This window comes from Heteronotia binoei, chromosome 7 (genome assembly GCF_032191835.1).
Source record: "Heteronotia binoei isolate CCM8104 ecotype False Entrance Well chromosome 7, APGP_CSIRO_Hbin_v1, whole genome shotgun sequence".
NCBI classification, from domain to species: domain Eukaryota; kingdom Metazoa; phylum Chordata; class Lepidosauria; order Squamata; family Gekkonidae; genus Heteronotia; species Heteronotia binoei.
The window spans coordinates 80,532,319-80,550,654 of NC_083229.1; the positions used below are offsets into that span (position 1 = coordinate 80,532,319).

The 18,336-nt window shown below is 42.4% G+C and overlaps 1 protein-coding gene across 1 annotated transcript in view; it reads right to left on the minus strand.

The window, feature by feature from the left end:
• Positions 1 to 16,393, minus strand: part of CABLES1 (Cdk5 and Abl enzyme substrate 1) — a 67,852-nt gene extending 51,459 nt beyond the window's left edge. Inside the window, exon 1 of the mRNA XM_060243901.1 lies at positions 15,463 to 16,393. Coding sequence (XP_060099884.1) covers positions 15,463 to 16,166 — 704 coding nt within the window. The 5' untranslated portion in view covers positions 16,167 to 16,393. The remainder of the gene's footprint in view (positions 1 to 15,462) is intronic.
• Positions 16,394 to 18,336: the final 1,943 nt, after the last annotated feature.

Here is an 18,336-nt window from a genome sequence, read left to right on the forward strand (position 1 = left end):
TTGACCAGCTGGCCATGATGACAAGACCAAGTCTGTGACATTCCCCTGCCTCTTTTTCTTTTCAGTGGGGAAAGTAATGCAAAGTGGGCAGTTGGGTGTTCACACAGAGAACCTTCTTCTCACTGAAGGCATCTATATGGTAGAGGGAAAAGTCTTGTGCCCTTCTTCCATCATAAAAACTCAGCACTGCTTATGGCTGAATATACAGACTGAGACACAATGACCTGCAAGCTTTTGAAGTCTTCAGAACTCTTCATCAAACCAGATGGCGGGGGTGGGGGGGGGAGAGAAGAACAACATATTTTGCCATTGTGTTAAGGACTCTGTCTGCTTCTCTATTAAGAGGCTTAGCTGACTTTGACAGGTACAGTCTAGGACTAGTTGGTATCAGTTTCATCCCTTAGTTTGCTGGTGAGGGGGAAGCAGAAAACATGGAAGCCACCCAGTTGAAAATATAACCATGAATATGCTTCTCCAAATGCAAATGGGATGTAAAAGTTCCTTTAAAGCTGAGAACCAAGGGAAAATGTATTTGTTCTCACACTAACGGTTCTGGAGAGTAATTTTAGCTGGCGATCTAAGTAAAGAGTTCATATAGACCAAGTTTTGGCAGGTAGTATTATCTAGTGAAGTTTCTCAGAAGCATGTTCATCCAATTGAAATGTCCCTTTCTGTTAGGGTTCCCAACATTCAGGGGGAGCTCGAGACCTCCTAGAACTTTAACTGATTTCTAGACTACAAAGATCAGTTCAACTGGAGAAAATGGCTGCTTTGGGGCATGGACTGTATGCATTATACCTTGTTGAGGCTCCTCCCCTCCCCAGGCACCACCTCCCCAAATCTCCAGGAATTTCCCAACCCAGAGCTGGCATCTCTAGTTTCCACAGCAGCTAAATATGGGTATTTTCAAAGCAGCATAAAGAGGAGGTAGCTATGTTAATTAACTGCAAAATTTTAAAAATCCACAGAACACCTTTTATTAAGACCAACCAAAATAACACAATTAAGTTCACAGAAAGTTTTCTCAATGTGATATGTTGTTTTAGCACATCTTAATAAATAATATTACATGGAATTTATTTCTGAAGTAAACGTGAGAAGATCAAAGTTCAAGACCCCACTCTCTTGTAGGTTCAATGTAACAATCTCTCAGCCTAGCCTACCTCACAGAAGTCTTGTCAGGATAAAATGTAGCCAGATCAGAACACCTTGGAGGTAAGGAAGAACAAAAACATGACAGACAGACATGCTACTGTTGTAAAAATTTAACCATCTGAAACCATGAAGTTGGAAAAGTAAAACAGGTCACCTCATACCAGTTCCTATGATGCAAGGCTCTTTATTAAGTTCTCACCACAGAACAAAGCAACTCATCAGTCACCCACCCTTGACCTGCTATGTTAGATATTTTAATGGACATACCATGTAGTAGGACAAATTTTATGGCTATACTGGAATGGAAATATTCTAGATATGCAGCAAGTAGCCAAGATAACAATCTGTTCCCTGTGTGTAAAGCAACAACACTCTTTCGGAATACTGAGCCACTGTGCCTTTCAACTTCTACATCATGAAGATGCAAATATGAAAGAGTGCCTGCTCCCATATTAACCTTTCCGCTACCTGAGATTACCATCCAAAATTCTGCTCAAGACACCCACCACCTGAGTGAGGCACTTGGTAAGCAGGTTAGGATCTCTATGGTTGGCAGTGCTATCTAATATTCCTCCAGGAAGTGCAATTCCAAATCTCAAGAGTTTATTTAAAATATTTATAGACTTATTTTCCTGTCAGAAAATCCTGGGACAGAGGTAGGTAACAATAACAAAAGCAATGTACCATGAAAACAAAGAATAACCACTAATATAGCCAACAACAGCTATGGTGAAGGCATGCATGAAATTTTATTTATTTATTTTATCCGGGTTATATCCCACCTTCCCCGAACGGGCTCAGGGTGGCTCCTGATTTTATGTTTATCAAGCATCCATGCAAAGACAAAAATTTTTTATTTGCTTTTATTGGTTCAAGATTGTCTGAAAGTTGTAACATCTGGTTTGGAAACTATTCCCAATAATCCTACATGTGTAAACAATTGTGGCTACTCAGCAGGAAGGAAAAGTCAGAGGTACTCCTGTTCAGCAGTATTGAGCCCACAAATGGAAAACATGTTTTTGAACTAAGAGGATTCAAGTGAATCAGTTCAAATTAAGCTCCAGCAAGGATTAGAAAGAAATCATCCAATATTCATAGTTTCAGTTTTCCAGAAGAACATTGAGCTGACAGTCAGAACCCACTTTTTCCCTGCATATACAAAATTAAATATCCACATCAGCTAGCACCTCCATGGTGTTGTTTTTGGGGGTTTTTTTACAATTTATTTCTTGAGAATACATACATAACACAAACTCAACCACGTTAACAATAACTTTGTTAAGAGAGGCAGTTTGGTGAAGTGGTTTAATGAGTGGACTCTAATCCAGGAGAACAGGGTTTGACTCCTCACTCCTCCACATGCAGCTGCTGGTGTGACCACAAGATGTCAGCAGAGCTGTTCTCTTAAGAGCAATTCTCTGAGAGTTCTCTCAGCTTCACCTACCTCATGGGGTGTCTGTTGTGGGGAGAGGAAGGGAAAAGAGATTGTAAACTGCTCTGAGTCTCTGAGTGAACGGAGTCTCACAGCAATCTACTCTTCTTAAATATGATATGGTATGTAATTCCCTAAGCTGCTACTGGGTTGATGATAGGTTCACAACGGTTTCAGAAAGCTTTATTAAAACAAAAATGTATAACAATGTATCTTGTATGATGTGGTAACAGAAAGTGACTATTAGTTCACATATAACAGGCAGTGCAGATCCAAACCAGTCAATTTGAAGTTCAAACTACAAGAACGTTACAAAGTCCAAAAAATTGCAGAGCAATATCCATGTTGATCTGTTGCAGCAAAACAAACAGGAATTTTGTGACATTTTAAGGACTAACAAAATTCAGACAAAACTAGAGCCTGCTTCTTCAAATGAAATAACTGAATCCATACTATGCAATCATATGAAGCAAATGCAGTTGTAACATAGGAAATGACTAAGCACCTTCTTGTGCCAAAAATCAACTGACCATGATACATGCCTACATGCTTCCAGTTATCACTGAGTGTATCATGCAGTTATTTGGTTAGTTAGTTAGTATTTGGATGGTAGACCACCAAGGAATTCCAAGGTTGCTGTAAAGTGGAAGGCAATGGCAAACCAGGGTATTTCAGTCACCCCATCAACCTTGTGGGACAGGCATATGATACCATCTAATTTAACTGTTTCATATGTATTTTATTATCATGTAGATATTGCGATTTTATGTATATTATATATTATGTATACTGCCCAGAGTCCTGTTTACAGGAAATGGAGTGGGATAGAAATAAAATAAACATAAACCTCTAAACACCTCTTGCCTTGAAGACATACAGGATTATCATGAATTGGCTTCAATTGGATGGCATTTTACACAGTAACATTAGCTATTTAGGTTCATTTACTTGCTGATATTCTAATCATGAGAGAGAGAGAGAGAGCACGCAATTCTGCTCACTGCATAGTACAAACAGGTCAGTCCCTATGTAAATAAATTTTTGACACAAATCTGACACTAAAAATCACAATATTCAGAAACCAGTGGCTGAATATTGCATTCTCTCTGGACACTCCATTTCTGACCTGAGTCACCATTGTTCACCAACAGAACTTTAAAGGGAGACTTTGAGAGAACACAAAACTTTTAAACTGGAATCCATCAAGGGGTTTCAACCCACCCTCCTTCCAAACAAGTACTTTGGATTTCTTGTTTATAACAGGAGTTCACTATATTGTGAAATTCCTGCATTGTGCAGGGGTTTGGACTAGGTGATCTTGGAGGTATCTCCAACTCTATGATTCTATCATAGCAAAGCCTAGGGGCTCTCTGTTCATATGTTAACTGTAATAGGTGAGAATGGTTTCTGTTTAAATAAATTAAATTCAAATCTAATAACATTTCATTCTGTACCTCCTGCATCTCATAGACCCTGGATCATGCTGTATGTGTGTAATTTTTTTACATACCCCATATGATTACATCATGCACATCCATTTATTTCATCTGAAGTAGGCTCGAGCCCATTTTATTTCTTTAAAGCATTTATTAACTGCCTTTCTTTCTTATGGAGTGCAAGCCAGCTTGCAATATAGATAAAATACCAAAATTTAAAATCACAATTTAGGACTGCAAGCAAGATTAATCAAACATTTCTTCAATTGCCTCCTGGCTATCAAAAGTGAAAGGGCCAGGCATACCTCCATGGGGAAGAAAAAGAAAAAGGAAAAAGAAAGAAAAGGGGGAGGGGGAGGAGACTGCAGATTTATACCCCGCCCTTCTCTCTGAATCAAAATCTCAGAGCGGCTTACAATCTCCTATATCTTCTCCCTCCACAACAGATACCCTGTGAGGTGGATGGGGCTGAGAGGGCTCTCACAGCAGCTGCCCTTCCAAGGACAACTCCTGTGATAGCTATGGCTAACCCAAGGCCATTCCAGCAGCTGTAAGTGGAGGAGTGGGGAATCACTCCTTGTTGTTCTACAGTTCTGGGTCTGTCACTGAAAAGGCTCTCACTCATGTACCCACCACATGAGCTTGCTTTGATTGATGAGGCAGTCAGGAAAGCCTCACCCTGATTTCTTAATTCTCAGGCAGGAACATATAAGAGAAAAGGGTCCTTCAGATACTCCAGTCCCAACACATGTACAGCCTTCTACACTAGCTGCAGCCTACAAACACCCTTCCACCACATACAGGGAGTGCAATATCCTTCAAGGTCCTGGTAATTATAAAATAATTACCATACTGTAAACTTGTAACAGGAGCCACGTGGCGCAGAGTAGTAAAGCTGCAGTACTGCAGTCCAAGTTCTCTGTTCATGACCTGAGTTCAATCCCGGTGGAAGCTGGGTTCAGGTAGCTGGCTCAAGGTTGACTCAGTCTTCCATCCTTCCAAGGTCGGTAAAATGAGTACCCAGCTGGCGGGGGGGGGGAGTGTAGATCACTGGGGAAGGCAATGGCAAACCACCCTGTCTGCCATGAAATCATCGTGATGCGATGTCACCCCAGAGTCAGAAACTACTGGTGCGTGCAAAGGGGACTACCTTTACCTTTTAAAACTTGTAACACCCTGTGTGTTTAAAAAAACAACAACCATCAAATGTGCCTGAAAGAGATAGTGCAAGATCCTGACTGAATACAATTTGGGAGACGATTCCAAACTCTGAAGGAGCAGGCATCCAAAGCAAAGCCTTAAACATACAAGAAGATTCATTTGGGAGCAGACAGGCCTTCAAATGGCCAAATCCCTGTTTAACACTCTGTAGGTCGATACCACAAACCCAAACTGTGCCTGAAAACAAACTTAAAGCCATTACAAAAAATTTAACATAATAAACTGTCCATGCTGCCCCACTGTCACTGGAAAAGACAAGAATGCTAGGAAAAGTTGAAGGCACCAGGAAAGGAGGAAGACCCAACGCAATATGGATTGACTCAGTTAACGAAACCATAGCCCTTAATTTGCAACACCTTGGCAAGGCTGTTAATGATAGGATACTTTGGAGGTCATTACCATCATTCATACCATCTCCATAAGTTAGAAGTGATGTGGAAGCACTTAATACACACACACCAGATTGCCCCAGCCTCATTTGATTTTCTGAACACTTTTCATGAAACCCCATTAATAACATAATAAAGTTAATCTGATATTGTTAAAGCATGGGTTGTATTTTCTAAAATGGCATCTATTATTAAGTTCATATTCATCCTAAAGGAAACCAGAACTATCAATTAATTATGTTGAGCTTCACGGTCACTTGGAAACCAGCAAGATTATCTCAATACTTTCTAAGCTTTCTAATACTTTGAACCTCTGTGTAGTGGACCTGCCCTTGCCTCTTGGGAGAGGATTCGGGGTACTATCTCTGATATCACTTCCTTGTGATCACATATTTTAACTACTTATAAAAACTAGCCAAAAATTGAGATCACTGAAATAAATACACTTATATTTCTTTAAACACTTTTAGTCCTAGATGTATAATTATAGAATTTTAGAAAAGGCAGTGACACTTTATATATAACATGAAAGCTGCTCCATTTAATCTCACCATGTTAAATTTATTTTATGCCTTTACAGAGCAATAAATAGTTCATAGACATGGAGAGACAATTCTGCCCTACATTACATTTAAGTCTGTTGTCTGGTTCAATTTTTTTACTTCGGGTTTTGTCCCTATTTAGTGAGATTTTTTTCATTTCCTTTCTATTAAAATATAAACATGTATTTATGTGTATCTGGTTTGAAGATGAAATTTTTTTTGGAGGTTCATCATGAAAAAGCAATCAAATCATGGGAACAGAGAATCTAACATTCAACTACGTCACTCTAATGAAAGCAGGCTCACTTATATTTAAGTTTGGCCAAAACAGAAGAAACTGTGTAACAAAATGAAGGTGCTCCACAGCTTTGAAGTAATCCGGCAGAATCATATGAAACCATAAAGAAGCCAAAATAAACTACTTTATCATCAAGATAGATTCATATGGGCAGCTGCGTTGGTCTGAAGTAGTAGAACACAGTCTGAGCCCTTGGCACTTTTAAAACCAACAAAGTTTTATTCGGGGTATAAGTTTTCGTCTGAAGAAGTGTGAGTACACACAAAATCTTATACCTAGGGCTTTTTTGCTAGAAAAAGCCCAGCAGGAACTGATTTGCATATTAGGCCACACAGCCCTGATGCCAAGCCAGATGGAACTGCATTCCTGCTAAAAAAAAAAAAGCCCTGCTTATACCCAAAATAAAACTTAAAACTTAGTTTTAAAAGTGCAACTGGACTCAAACTTTGTTCTACTTTATCATTAGTACACTGTAGTAGAACAACTGGTTCCATAAGGAGATTTCACTATCAGCATATCTTCAGTGTCCCTTCTACATACCAGCAGAAGTGTTCTAGCAGTTTAAAGAATGACCCATTTGGATTCTGAACAATGTGTGTTCAAAGGGGTGATGATAGAGACCTAGAAGCATCAGCGTGGAATTTTGTGGGGTTCCACAATTTTCCTAAGTTGTTTAATTTATATGTGAAGCCATTTTGAGCAGTATGAGGTAGAGGAAGACAGACATTTGGTCACAAATTTTTAATCCATTCAAACCAATGCTTAAAATGACAAAAAACCTTAAAAGCAGCCATCTATGGCCATAAGTCTTCTCAAAAACACATGGGATCCCACTGATTTCACAGGCACATTCCCTTGAAGAAGTGGCTACAGCTAGAATATTTCATATTCTGCAACCTTGTAGTGAGCCCCCAACAAAACCATGATGAGTATAATCACAGGATGTTTGACAAGAATTAAGGAAATAAGTTATATGAATAAAAATATATGTAGTATTCTAATTATCTAATAGTTAACACATGTTAAAAATATATACAAATACAAGCAGGACCACAAGAAAATGGATTTCTCCTCTCAGGGCTTTTTTTTGTAGCAGGAACTGTAATAAGAGCCCTGTAAGGTCTTGGGAGGATTGGCTACATCAGGGGTGTGTGGCCTAATAAGCAAAGGAGTTTCTGCTACAAAAAAAGCCCTGGCTCCTCTCAAAACTCCAGACCCCAGCCCTATCGAGCAATTTCCCTACTGTCATTAAGCTATAGGCTTAATGAAAGCCGTCCAAGCAGACTAGGACCTACACTCTATCTTCATGCTGCCAAAGTTTCATGATAACATGACAGAGTGCTCATTTCGTTTAGAGGGATTTCTCAAAAGGGGGAAAACAGTATTTATATGTGTACCTCAATATTCCTCATGCTGGGCAAAAATTCTTTTTCATATAGATGACCCAGCCTAGTGACCAGCGTGGCCTACCTACTTTATTACTAGGCATAAGAAATTGACAGCTCACGAGGAATTGTACAGGAAAGAAGACATTTCTTCACTAACCCCAAATCAATTCAGAATCTATAAACTCACATGAGTTCCAGTAGCTAATTGCCCTTCCTTCCTATTTCTTTTAAAATGATTCTCAACATTTCATTTCTCTTACAATATGCTCATTCTTCCATCATGTTGTTCCCCTTCCCCCTTCTTTTTGGTCATTTATGAAGTTAAAAATACTTTGAAAGTCCTCCTACCTATTTTTAAGTCCCACCCTGTCAGCGGAGAGCCTGGCTTTGCTGCTTCTATGATAAGCATAAGCCACAAAAGTTTGTAGTGCAAGCCTATTTCTAAAAGAAGTATGCTTTTGTTTAAAGATATGTGAACCCAAACTCCTTCCACATATGCATGTGGACTCAAGTTCTTTCCAGGCTGGGTGACAAGCAGCCCACCTCTGCAAACAGATAACATCATATAATGAAATCAAATAAAATGATACCAGGTGTTAAGCAATTTGTAATATATGATGAATTTGCAATATTTGACTGGCAACTCAACCTTAGTTTCTATCTAGGAGTACCACTCCATTGGTCTCCTCTCAAGCATGGGGATAACTAACAGCATCCTTTCTTAGAGGTGTTATGTCAGATAAATCTGTTCCAATATATTGCATTGCAATCACTATTCCAATATATGGTTTCAAAAATGAAATACATTAAAATACGGAGGATGTATCTCAGGAAGTTTGCATGCACACGAACACTCATATCTTGGGGAAAAAAACTTTGATGGTCTTAAAGGTGCAACTGAACTATTAGGCCTTATTTCTAAGAATAACATAGGGAAGGGGTTCATGAACACTGCTGTTGGGTAATAAGTGTCAACAGGCTTTTTCAAAAGCTGCCAACATCATAAGACAACAGATAATGACTCTTTCAAAGGAATATCAAGCTGTGTCCTGTGAGGGGATGCAGCATCAGTATATAGACAGACTTGCTCCGAATACCTCAATTACCACTTCATTTTCTTTCCCTGCTTCTATTGATTATAAATGTGAAGATTTTATATTGATGACACATTTTCCTGCTTTATTAATTTTGGTAAATTTATATTGTTTACTGTTCTAAGTGGAAGCCTTTAAACTGAATGCTACATCTTTCATCTAAAAGGACAATCTTAACCTGGAAACTATGAAATTTAAAACAAGTTGACGGGGGTGGGGGGAATAAAGCAGATAGACTCAGCAAAAGATTTTAAATTCTAATGCAGAAAATAGCCCTCAAAAAGCTAAAACTAGTTTAAAATCTGTGGGAGCCTATCAAATGGATTTTTTGCATCTGAAGCTGTTTTGAGCATATCAATTGTTCCTCTCTGGACATTTTGGTCAGGATGCAAAGTTCATTCAAGTTAATAACACAAATTTTGTGGATTACAAACAGCATTTAGATTGGGATGTTTGTAAAATTTTATTAATTTATCTAGGGAAAAATAAAATGGTACACATAATGGAAGAATGCAGAGGACACATAAACCCGTCTGGATCTGTTTTCAGTCTAGCAGTGTTCATCAAGAGAAAGAGACTGATCTAGCTGAAATTCATCATGACTAAATTCCTGAACAAGTTATTCACAGCTAACATGTACTTACTGGGACTTAGCTTTAGCTACACTCCTTTCAAAGTGACCCTTACAGTTTTGTTGTGCTGGTGTCCTTCCATAGGCAACAAAATATTGTATGTATAATACGGAGAGAATGCAGAAGGTGTGTACATGGACATGTAATAATACATGTAACAATAAACCAAATTTTAAAATGAAAGAATAAGTGATCATGGGAATGCAAAGGTGAGAGACGTAGTACCCAGCCAGCCTGAGCCAGCTTGCCAGACACCTGTGAAGGACGAAAAATGGGGGAGATGATGGCATCTGGCCCAGCTCACACAAGGGGAGTTGGATACTGGCACCTAGCTGAGCCCCATGTGAGGCTAGATAAATAGCCATAGAGGGTGTCAGTGGGAGGGAAGGGTGGAAAACTGAAGATGGGAAGATAAAATGGGATGGCTGGTGAGTAGCAAAGAGAGAAGGAAGCAAGATAGAGGAAGAGACTATGAGGACTTTCAAGAAAGGGAAAAAAGGAACAGTGGGAGAGAGGGAAATAAGATTTACCCTGCAATTCCTTGATGGTTCATGCTTGTATTTACTGGATTTCTTTCTCAATTTTTCTCCATGGTGCTCACAGTAGGTGACATGCAGGCCCATAGCCGTTCAGTTCAGTCCCTACCACCCTAACATCAAGGCAAGGTCCCCAGCCCCACCACTTAACAACCCCCCAACTGCACACCAGGTAGATGGGGCTCAGAGGGTGGCAGCAGGGGTGAGCACATGTGGAAAGGGCCCAGAGTGCCAGCTGCACTGCCCCACAGCCACCTGCCCGGATCACTCACCCACCACGTCACCACCACCCTCAGGAGGCTTGCTTGGCTGCCAGTTCCATCTGTCCTGGCTAAGGAGCCACTCTGCCCCACTCACCATGGGGTACCTGGCCAGCACTACCACCATTGAGGCCTTTGTGCAGGGATTCTAGGGCTCTGTCACTGTAGCGAGGCCAGTCTCTTGCCCCCCCCCATAAGCCAGCATAGAGCGAGCAAGCCAGGCTGCCTCCCCAGTGCACCTGGGGGTGCTGGCTCAGCCCACCCACCTCCCTCCTTTCCTTCCTCCTCCCTACATTCCCATGTCTGGCTATCTCCAAGTGCCATGGAGTGGGGAACCCTGGAGGAGTTTCCAGCAGCAGCAGCAGCTTCCAAGGAGCCACCTCAGCTTGCTCGGCATGCTTGCTTCCCAAGTCTGTCCCATCTGAGGCCAGGCAGGACCAAACAAAAGTCACTGGGACACCCTTCCTGGTGCCAGGCAAGCTGGAAGAGCAGGTACAGCCAGGGAGAGAGAAAGAGCCAGCAGCCCTTCCTGGAGCCACAGCCTGGCTCCCTTCATGCCCCACACTGCCAGCCACTGCTGTGGGGAGGGGATTATTTTGCTGTGGAAGGGGGTTATTTGTGGCCCCATGGCCCCCCCCAAACAAAAACTGTGTCACTGTGCCCCACCAAACTTTAAATCCTGGTTACAGCTCTGGTTACAAGGCCCCTCTCTCCATTTCAATCTCACAACAACCCTGTGAGATAGGCTTGGCTGAGAATGTGATGAACTGAAAATCACCAAGTGAGCATCATGATTATGGATGGATTTCAGCAAGGCCTCATTGGCTGCAACCCTATACTTTTAATCAATACACCACAGAGACCTGTACACTGTCTTTCTTCTATTGTGTAGCAGTCAAAGTTTTCATTCCAGCTATTTCAACCACCAGTTTCACATGCATAAAGAAACTGGAAGGCTGTGGTACCTACCTTGCCCACTGCAGGTCTTACCACAATAAATTTAACTAGTCTTTATGCTTCCTCACCACTTATTCATTTTTGTTAACTTTACAAGGAATGAAGCACTTAAAAATTACCCAAATTCATCAATAAATACAGTTGTTCATATTTGAATTTTTTTTAAAAAATCATAGCCATTTCTATACAGATACACAATCATATACTAGAAAGAAACAAGACAATATTTGCCTTAATATGCCTCTGTAACAAGTGAAATATATGACCATAAGCCCACTAGAGTCTTGTTCTAAGTACTTAACAGCCCAACAACTACCATAATCCAAACATAATTGCATGATTTCAGCTGTAATGCCCAAACTGTCATGCAGCAGCTAAAGAGTGGCTTTTCTATTAAGCGTTTTTGCTAAGACCTCATCATGCTGAAAGTACTTAGGGGAAAGGGTTTGCTTAACTTAATAGTGATAGAATAACAGCTATCTGTATAGGATTGTAACTTAAATCCTAAAAACATTCATCCTTGCCTACAAGACAGCATTTTTTGATCTTAAAACAGGTAAACAGGATTGAGTACTGTTTTAAAACAAACATGCTGTAACAGCTAATCATTAAATAGAGATTAATGGAGCTCAGCAGAATATAGCTGATGTGGTGGTGCCTCAGTTCATAAGAACAGCTAGGAGGACAGTTCTATTAAAGAATACCCAGTGATTAATGACATACACATTATTTTATATTACGGTCGGCCAGTTCTGCCACCTGGCCACTGCAGAGATGCCCACCTGCTTCTCATTATATTTGCTATAACCCTCTGGAATCATTTGTTTTTTTTAAAAAAAACATGCAAAAATCATCTTTACAATCTATCCAAAGCAAAGGACAGCAGAAAAGGAAGTGAGAAAGAATTAGATTCTCTAAGCTATCTACTAGGTTGGGGCATAATAGCTCTTTTCCACAGTACAGTCATATGGAGGGTGCTCCATGTTATTAAAAACATGTCTTTACAAACTCATTGAAGTAAAGATGGGGTCCTCAGACCAATTTGTTATTGCTTTGTATGTCTCAGGGGATGGTCTGACAATACATGATGCAAAAACTTGGCCGAGGCAGTATAAGTCTCATCAGTAGGCTCCTGGAAACTGTATATATTGCCTCAAGGGGAAGGGGTGGGGTGGGGGGAAGGTATGGAACATAAGCATAATACATAAATAAATACATAGTTGAGGAGTTGGCCTAGTTTTAACCTTAACTCCACTTTCAGAGACTGAGCCATATACAAGAAAAATCTAATCCTGCTGAAGAACAAACATTTTCCAAGTTCTGTATATATTTCAGAGAAATGCATTATGTATTTCCGCCTGATAAACCCAGCTCAATATTCAAAGGTATAACAGGCAAATCTTACAATACCTGAAAAAACTGTTCAGGCTCACGCTTTAGCTAGCTACACAGGTGGAGAGTATCCAAAGTAATTGTACTTCAATATGGAATTCAAAACAGGCCCACAGAAGATTCTAGCAAAATGGATATTTCCTAGTAATCTTCCTAGTAATCGTTCATGCTGCTAAAGTAATACAAAGCTAGGTTTTCCAGATCAAGCCCAAAGATTTGGCCACTGAACTTGACCTAATGTTAGCCCGCACAGTTCCTTTGTCTAAATACCATAAGTATGTAAGCAGAAAGTACAACTTGCATTAAAAGAGCAGGCCAACAGTAGAGGTGTAGATGCAATAACCCTTGTCATAATAAATTAAGTCTAAATCTGAGTCTAATTGTACAAAAACAGTAACAGTATTTTTCAATTAAAAAGGGGAAAGGGTTCACCAAGGCAGGGTTTCATAGCATGATAAAGAAACTACTTCCACAAGAACATGTAGCATGTCTTGCTAAAAATATCAAACATTAATTTCATAACAGGCATTTGCCCATAACCCAAAAAACATTTATATATATTAAACATTTATATATCTTAAACTCTTAAATATATATATACACACACACACACACATTTGTCAAGGACACTCTATGCCAGGGGTGTCAAACTCATTTGTTATGAGGGCCGGATCTGACATAAATGAGACCTTGTTGGAACGGGCCATGTCAGGCTGGGCTGAGCCATGTCAGACCAGACCATGTGTGTACCTATTTAATATTAGGTAGCACAGATACAAATTTTATAAAGAACACAAATAAACATATTTTTTTAAAAAATTAAAACATGGTTAAACATTAGCACTCATTGATCTTTAAGATGCTTTCTTTGTATTTCTCCCATGGGATTCAGGGAACTGGGCAAAGGACGCTCTGGCTCTATCCTTCCTTCCCCAGGGGACTAGGAGGGGGAGGAGCCTCAGCCAATAGAAGGAAGAGAGGCTTGGTTCAGTAGCTTTGCTGTGCAATTGAGAGCACCTGGCAAAGCAAGCTATTCCTCCCCCCTTCCACCCCAAAGGAGGAGCCTCAGCCAATGGAGAAAATAGAGGTTTTGCTCTCTAGCTCCTGTGCGATTCAGCAAGCCTTGCAAAGCAAGCTGTTATGCAGAACAAAGCAGGATATAGGTAGAAGGAAGCAGATGACAGCCAGTTGCTTGGGGGTCTGATTCAGCCCCCGATCTGCATGTTTGACATCCCTGCTCTACGCTGATCCTGCATCGAACAGAGGGTTGGACTAGATGGCCTATATGGCCCCTTCTAACTCTGTGACTCTATGATTCTACTATGATTACAGATTACACACACATTTTGTCACCTTGCATTTTGCCCCCCAATTTCTAAATATTTAAGACATTTCTATTTCCAGAAATGTGAAGAAATTTCAAGTTGTAATAAACACTAGTAAAATTGATCAAACCAAATTTCCAAGTAAATGAGGCAGGCAGTGCTAGCCAACAGGCACTTGATTAAGTCCGATTTAGTAAAATAATAAAATTACAGAGTTGGGTAGGTGGCGGGACCCCAGAGGCCATTTAGTCCAGCCCCCTGCTCAATACAGGATCAGCCTACAGCATCTTAACAAACAGTTACACATTGTCAACAGCATGGTTAAGTACCACAGAATAAAGAGATTACAGACATCTACCTAGTCAGGGCTTCTTTTACCAACACTCCATCAAGTGTACACCGAATGACACATTCTGCATGCTCCATGTTTCACACATGTACCTACAATCTGGAAAAGACATCCTCCCTTCTCTATTAAATTATGAATAACCTGATGCTTTGAAAAGAGAGGTGTGCTTAAAATTACTGAAGTTAATTGATTTAGCTTTGCCTAACTGTGAAAATAATCAATCTGCATATTAGATTAGTTTCTTCACTAATCTGTGTGACAACTGATGGGGTGCAGAAAGATCAACCCTTTAATCACCAGGATGGTAGTAAAGGAGTGTAAAAGGATATTCATAGGTTACTCCCACATTACAAGCTCATGAGGTTTGTGGCCTTGGAGGCCCTTTATTCAGAGGATAATGAAAGCCAGTGCTGACTACAGTTCATCTGGGTGCCTTTGACCGGCCTGCTACCTCTTAAACAGTAACACAGAATACAGTGCTCCACGAAGACATGGTTTCCCATAACGAGCTAAATTAAACCAACTAACCCACATACATGTGGGATTAGGACTAAATCTCCTCAGAGCGCTGAGAGTGATGTTGGAAACTCTTGCTGGGCCTAAGCACTTCCTACTTTACAAATTAAGGGTTTATTTCTGCAAGGGGAGGGACTGGTTAACAGGAGCCAATGTTCAGGTCCCGCAAGTTTCCAGTGCCACTCAGCGCAGGAGCGTATGAAGCATTAATAAAGCAGTCAGTGCCTCCAAGCATGTGCAGAGCAGAGCAGCTGCTCCTCACTACTAAAGAGCCACACTACAGGGATCAAAAGCCCCGATACCTCTGTTTCAAATCGTGCCGGAGGTCTCAAAAGGGCTTTATGGCCGAGGGGGAAGGGGCCCTACCAACAGTGGAGCTTCCCGGGCTGTCTTCGGACAAATCCGTTTTTCTCCTCAGACTAACCTACCTCACAGGGTGGTTGTTGGAAGGACAAAATGAGGGGGCAGAACCACCACCACTCCCTCCTTGGAATAAAAATAACCGCCCTCCCAAGGGTCCCCTCCCCTCCCCTGACTCACCGAGACCTTTGGAGCTCGAAGGTGCTGGTGCCCCCCTGGCCTTGCTCTAGGCAGCAATAGTTCTGCTGGGCCGCTCTGGCGAAGGAGACGGGCAAGATTCCCTGAGTGAAAGAGTTGAGGCGACCCCTGGCGCCGCTCGCAGCAGGGGTCCCGGAGGAGCCCGGGAAGGCGGCGGCGACTGGCACCTGCACGCTGGCAAAGGCATCTTCGTCTCCGTCCCCCTCCTCCTCCTCCCCGGCGTTACCTTGCAGCTGCTGCTCGCCAGCCACTCCCAGGGGGCTTATGAGCCTGGCGCTACCACAGCAGGCGGCGGGGTAGCCCCCGTGCTGCAGTGGGGCGGCCGGCGGGAAAGCGCACAGGCTGCCTTGGCGAGTCCTAGCGCTGCTGCTGTTGCAGGCTGCAGCAGGAACCGAGGCAGTCCTGGCAGTTGCTAGTGTAGCTGCGGCCCCGCCAGGCTCTTCTTCGCCGCCTTCGTCGTCCTGCAGCACCGGCCGGCCGTCCAGCGAGATGTTAGTGAGGAAAGAGAGCGCTGCCTGCCTGCGCCGGGGGTCCATGCGCGGTGGCTGTTTCCTCAGGCAGGGCTCCAGCTGCTGGTGGAATCCGCCGCTGTCGGCACTACTAGGGCTGCTGCCGCCGCTGCCGCCACCGCCGCCGCTATTGGTGGTGGCGGCGGCGGCGGCAGCAGGAGCCGCCGCCGCCGCCATTGTCTCTCGCGCGCCCGCTCTCTCACCCCCGCCCTTGGAGTAGGCAAGGATAATCCTGGACTGGAGCTCCGTGGCAGGCGGAGGGCTAGCAGCCGGCCGCCAAGCGAGGGGAGAGCGGCAGCACCGGCGGCGCGAAGGGCAATTGGGACTTGCATGGCATGTTTCCCCCCTTCCTTTTGGGTGCCTGCATGGATAGCGCGCCCGACTTTGGACTCTCCCTCCTTCCTCACTCCCTTCCTTCCTCTTGCTTTTGCCTTTCTTGCCCCCCTTCTTCTCTCCTTGGTCAAAGTTATTAGCATTTATAGGAGGCACTCGCCCCGCCAAGAGCTCTGTGCAAAACACAGCAATCACGTGTGGTAAAAGAGAGAGCTTGGAGGAAAACAAAAGCTCCAGCCAGGAGGAGGCTGGGTCTATCTAAATCAACTCCTTCAACCTTTTTTTCCCCCTTGGTTTTTTTTTTCCGCCTGTGCATTTGGTGGGAGGGGAAGTGAAGAAGGTGGAGCCTGTCTGTAGTGCAATTGCACGCAGCACATGGCCCTGAGGAGGTTACGTAAACCAAGGCAGGCTCCTGGAAGTTAATGGGATGTAGAACTGCTGGATTACTGCCAGGCCTCTGATCCCTTCCTACCAAAGGGGTGCTTAAGACGCTTGCTTATGCCCCGAAGCGTTTTCCTTACCGAGCTGACTGGACTCAGTGTTCAGCTTCTGGTTTCAGAATTGGAAGATCCTTCTAGTCAATTACCACCCTGGCCTGCCTAGAGCTTCATGGGTGCCTTCTGATCAGATTCATACAGCTCCATGGAAACACTTAGGGAAGAGGCTTGCTCAGTTGCTTCTTGTTCCTCAAAGGTTGATCCAGCTCTCAGTAAGTGATGACAATCAGAATATAGTTTAAAGACTTTGTTGGCTGAAAGTGTGAAAAGGGAAGAGGGGAGAATACTTTGCAATAACCAATAATGTTCAACCACCCCAGGATTCCTCTATTAACTCTTGACTATGATGCATTTCTCTACTTTGGGCTATATATAGATTGGAGATGGACTTCTGGTGAAGAACCCTTTCTTATTTAATATAGGTCTAAATTCAACCATAGAGATATCGTTAATATAGGTCTAAATTCAACCATAGAGATATCGTTAATATAGGTCTAAATTCAACCATAGAGATGGCTTCTCACAGGCAAGTACCATTCAGCAAAGAATCTGCAACTTTCCTTTTGTTTCTTTGCTTTCAACTTAATTAATTACTTCCCATTGTCTCACAGTTGGCAGGTTCTGACATTTATAAATCCATACCTAATTATTAGAACAAAGTTCAAGTCCAGTGGCACCTTTAAGACCAACTTAAGTTGTTTTATTCAAGGTGTGAAGAAATGCATATTTTAGGTAGAAGTCTGACCAGAGTGAAACCTTTACCAGGAGACTTTTTATTTTTATTTCTCTGGGCAGAGAACAGGCGAGAAGAGGAAAGTCAGTTCAGTGGCTTTCCAACCTCACCTCAGCTACCTCTTAAGAAATATTAACACGTCCAGCTAGAGACAATAGGATGGTCCAGTCCCTCTCCCCTGCTCCTAGCAGGGAACAAAGATATGGAGGTACTAAAGACTGGAAGGACTTCAGGAAAAAACTTCTGGAGGTTTCAGGAAAAGGGTTTTTTCTACCCAGCCTGGCCTCCTCGGTGGGTGGAGAAACAGATATGATGAAAACTCCTGGAAGCAAGGAGAAGGTCTCTTTTTTGCTGAGTCCATCAGAGCAGACAGAAGTCTTAACTGAAATATGGAGGAGGTGACTGTTAATAATGTTCAGACCTGGAAAGCTGGAGAAACCCCAAGGCTAAGGAACCTGACCTATATTTTATCATCTGATAGGGCACGTATCAGATGATGGGACGGGAACTGCACGAGTGTGGGACGGGAACTGCACTTTACTCATTTATTTTGAATCCTTTGCTCAATCTGATGCTATACTTGTGATATTTTTTTTGTTTTTAATAAATACTGTATAACTTTGATGCTGGTAATCGTTCTCTGTACCACAAATATCTCCACCATCTTGGACACACTATTTTAAAAGGAGCACCAGGGGGAAGGCAATCAGTTGGCATGTGGCTATTCCTCCAGGGGTGCACAAGGCAGTAATCAGTCTCCATGATGACCCGGCACTGAGTAGAG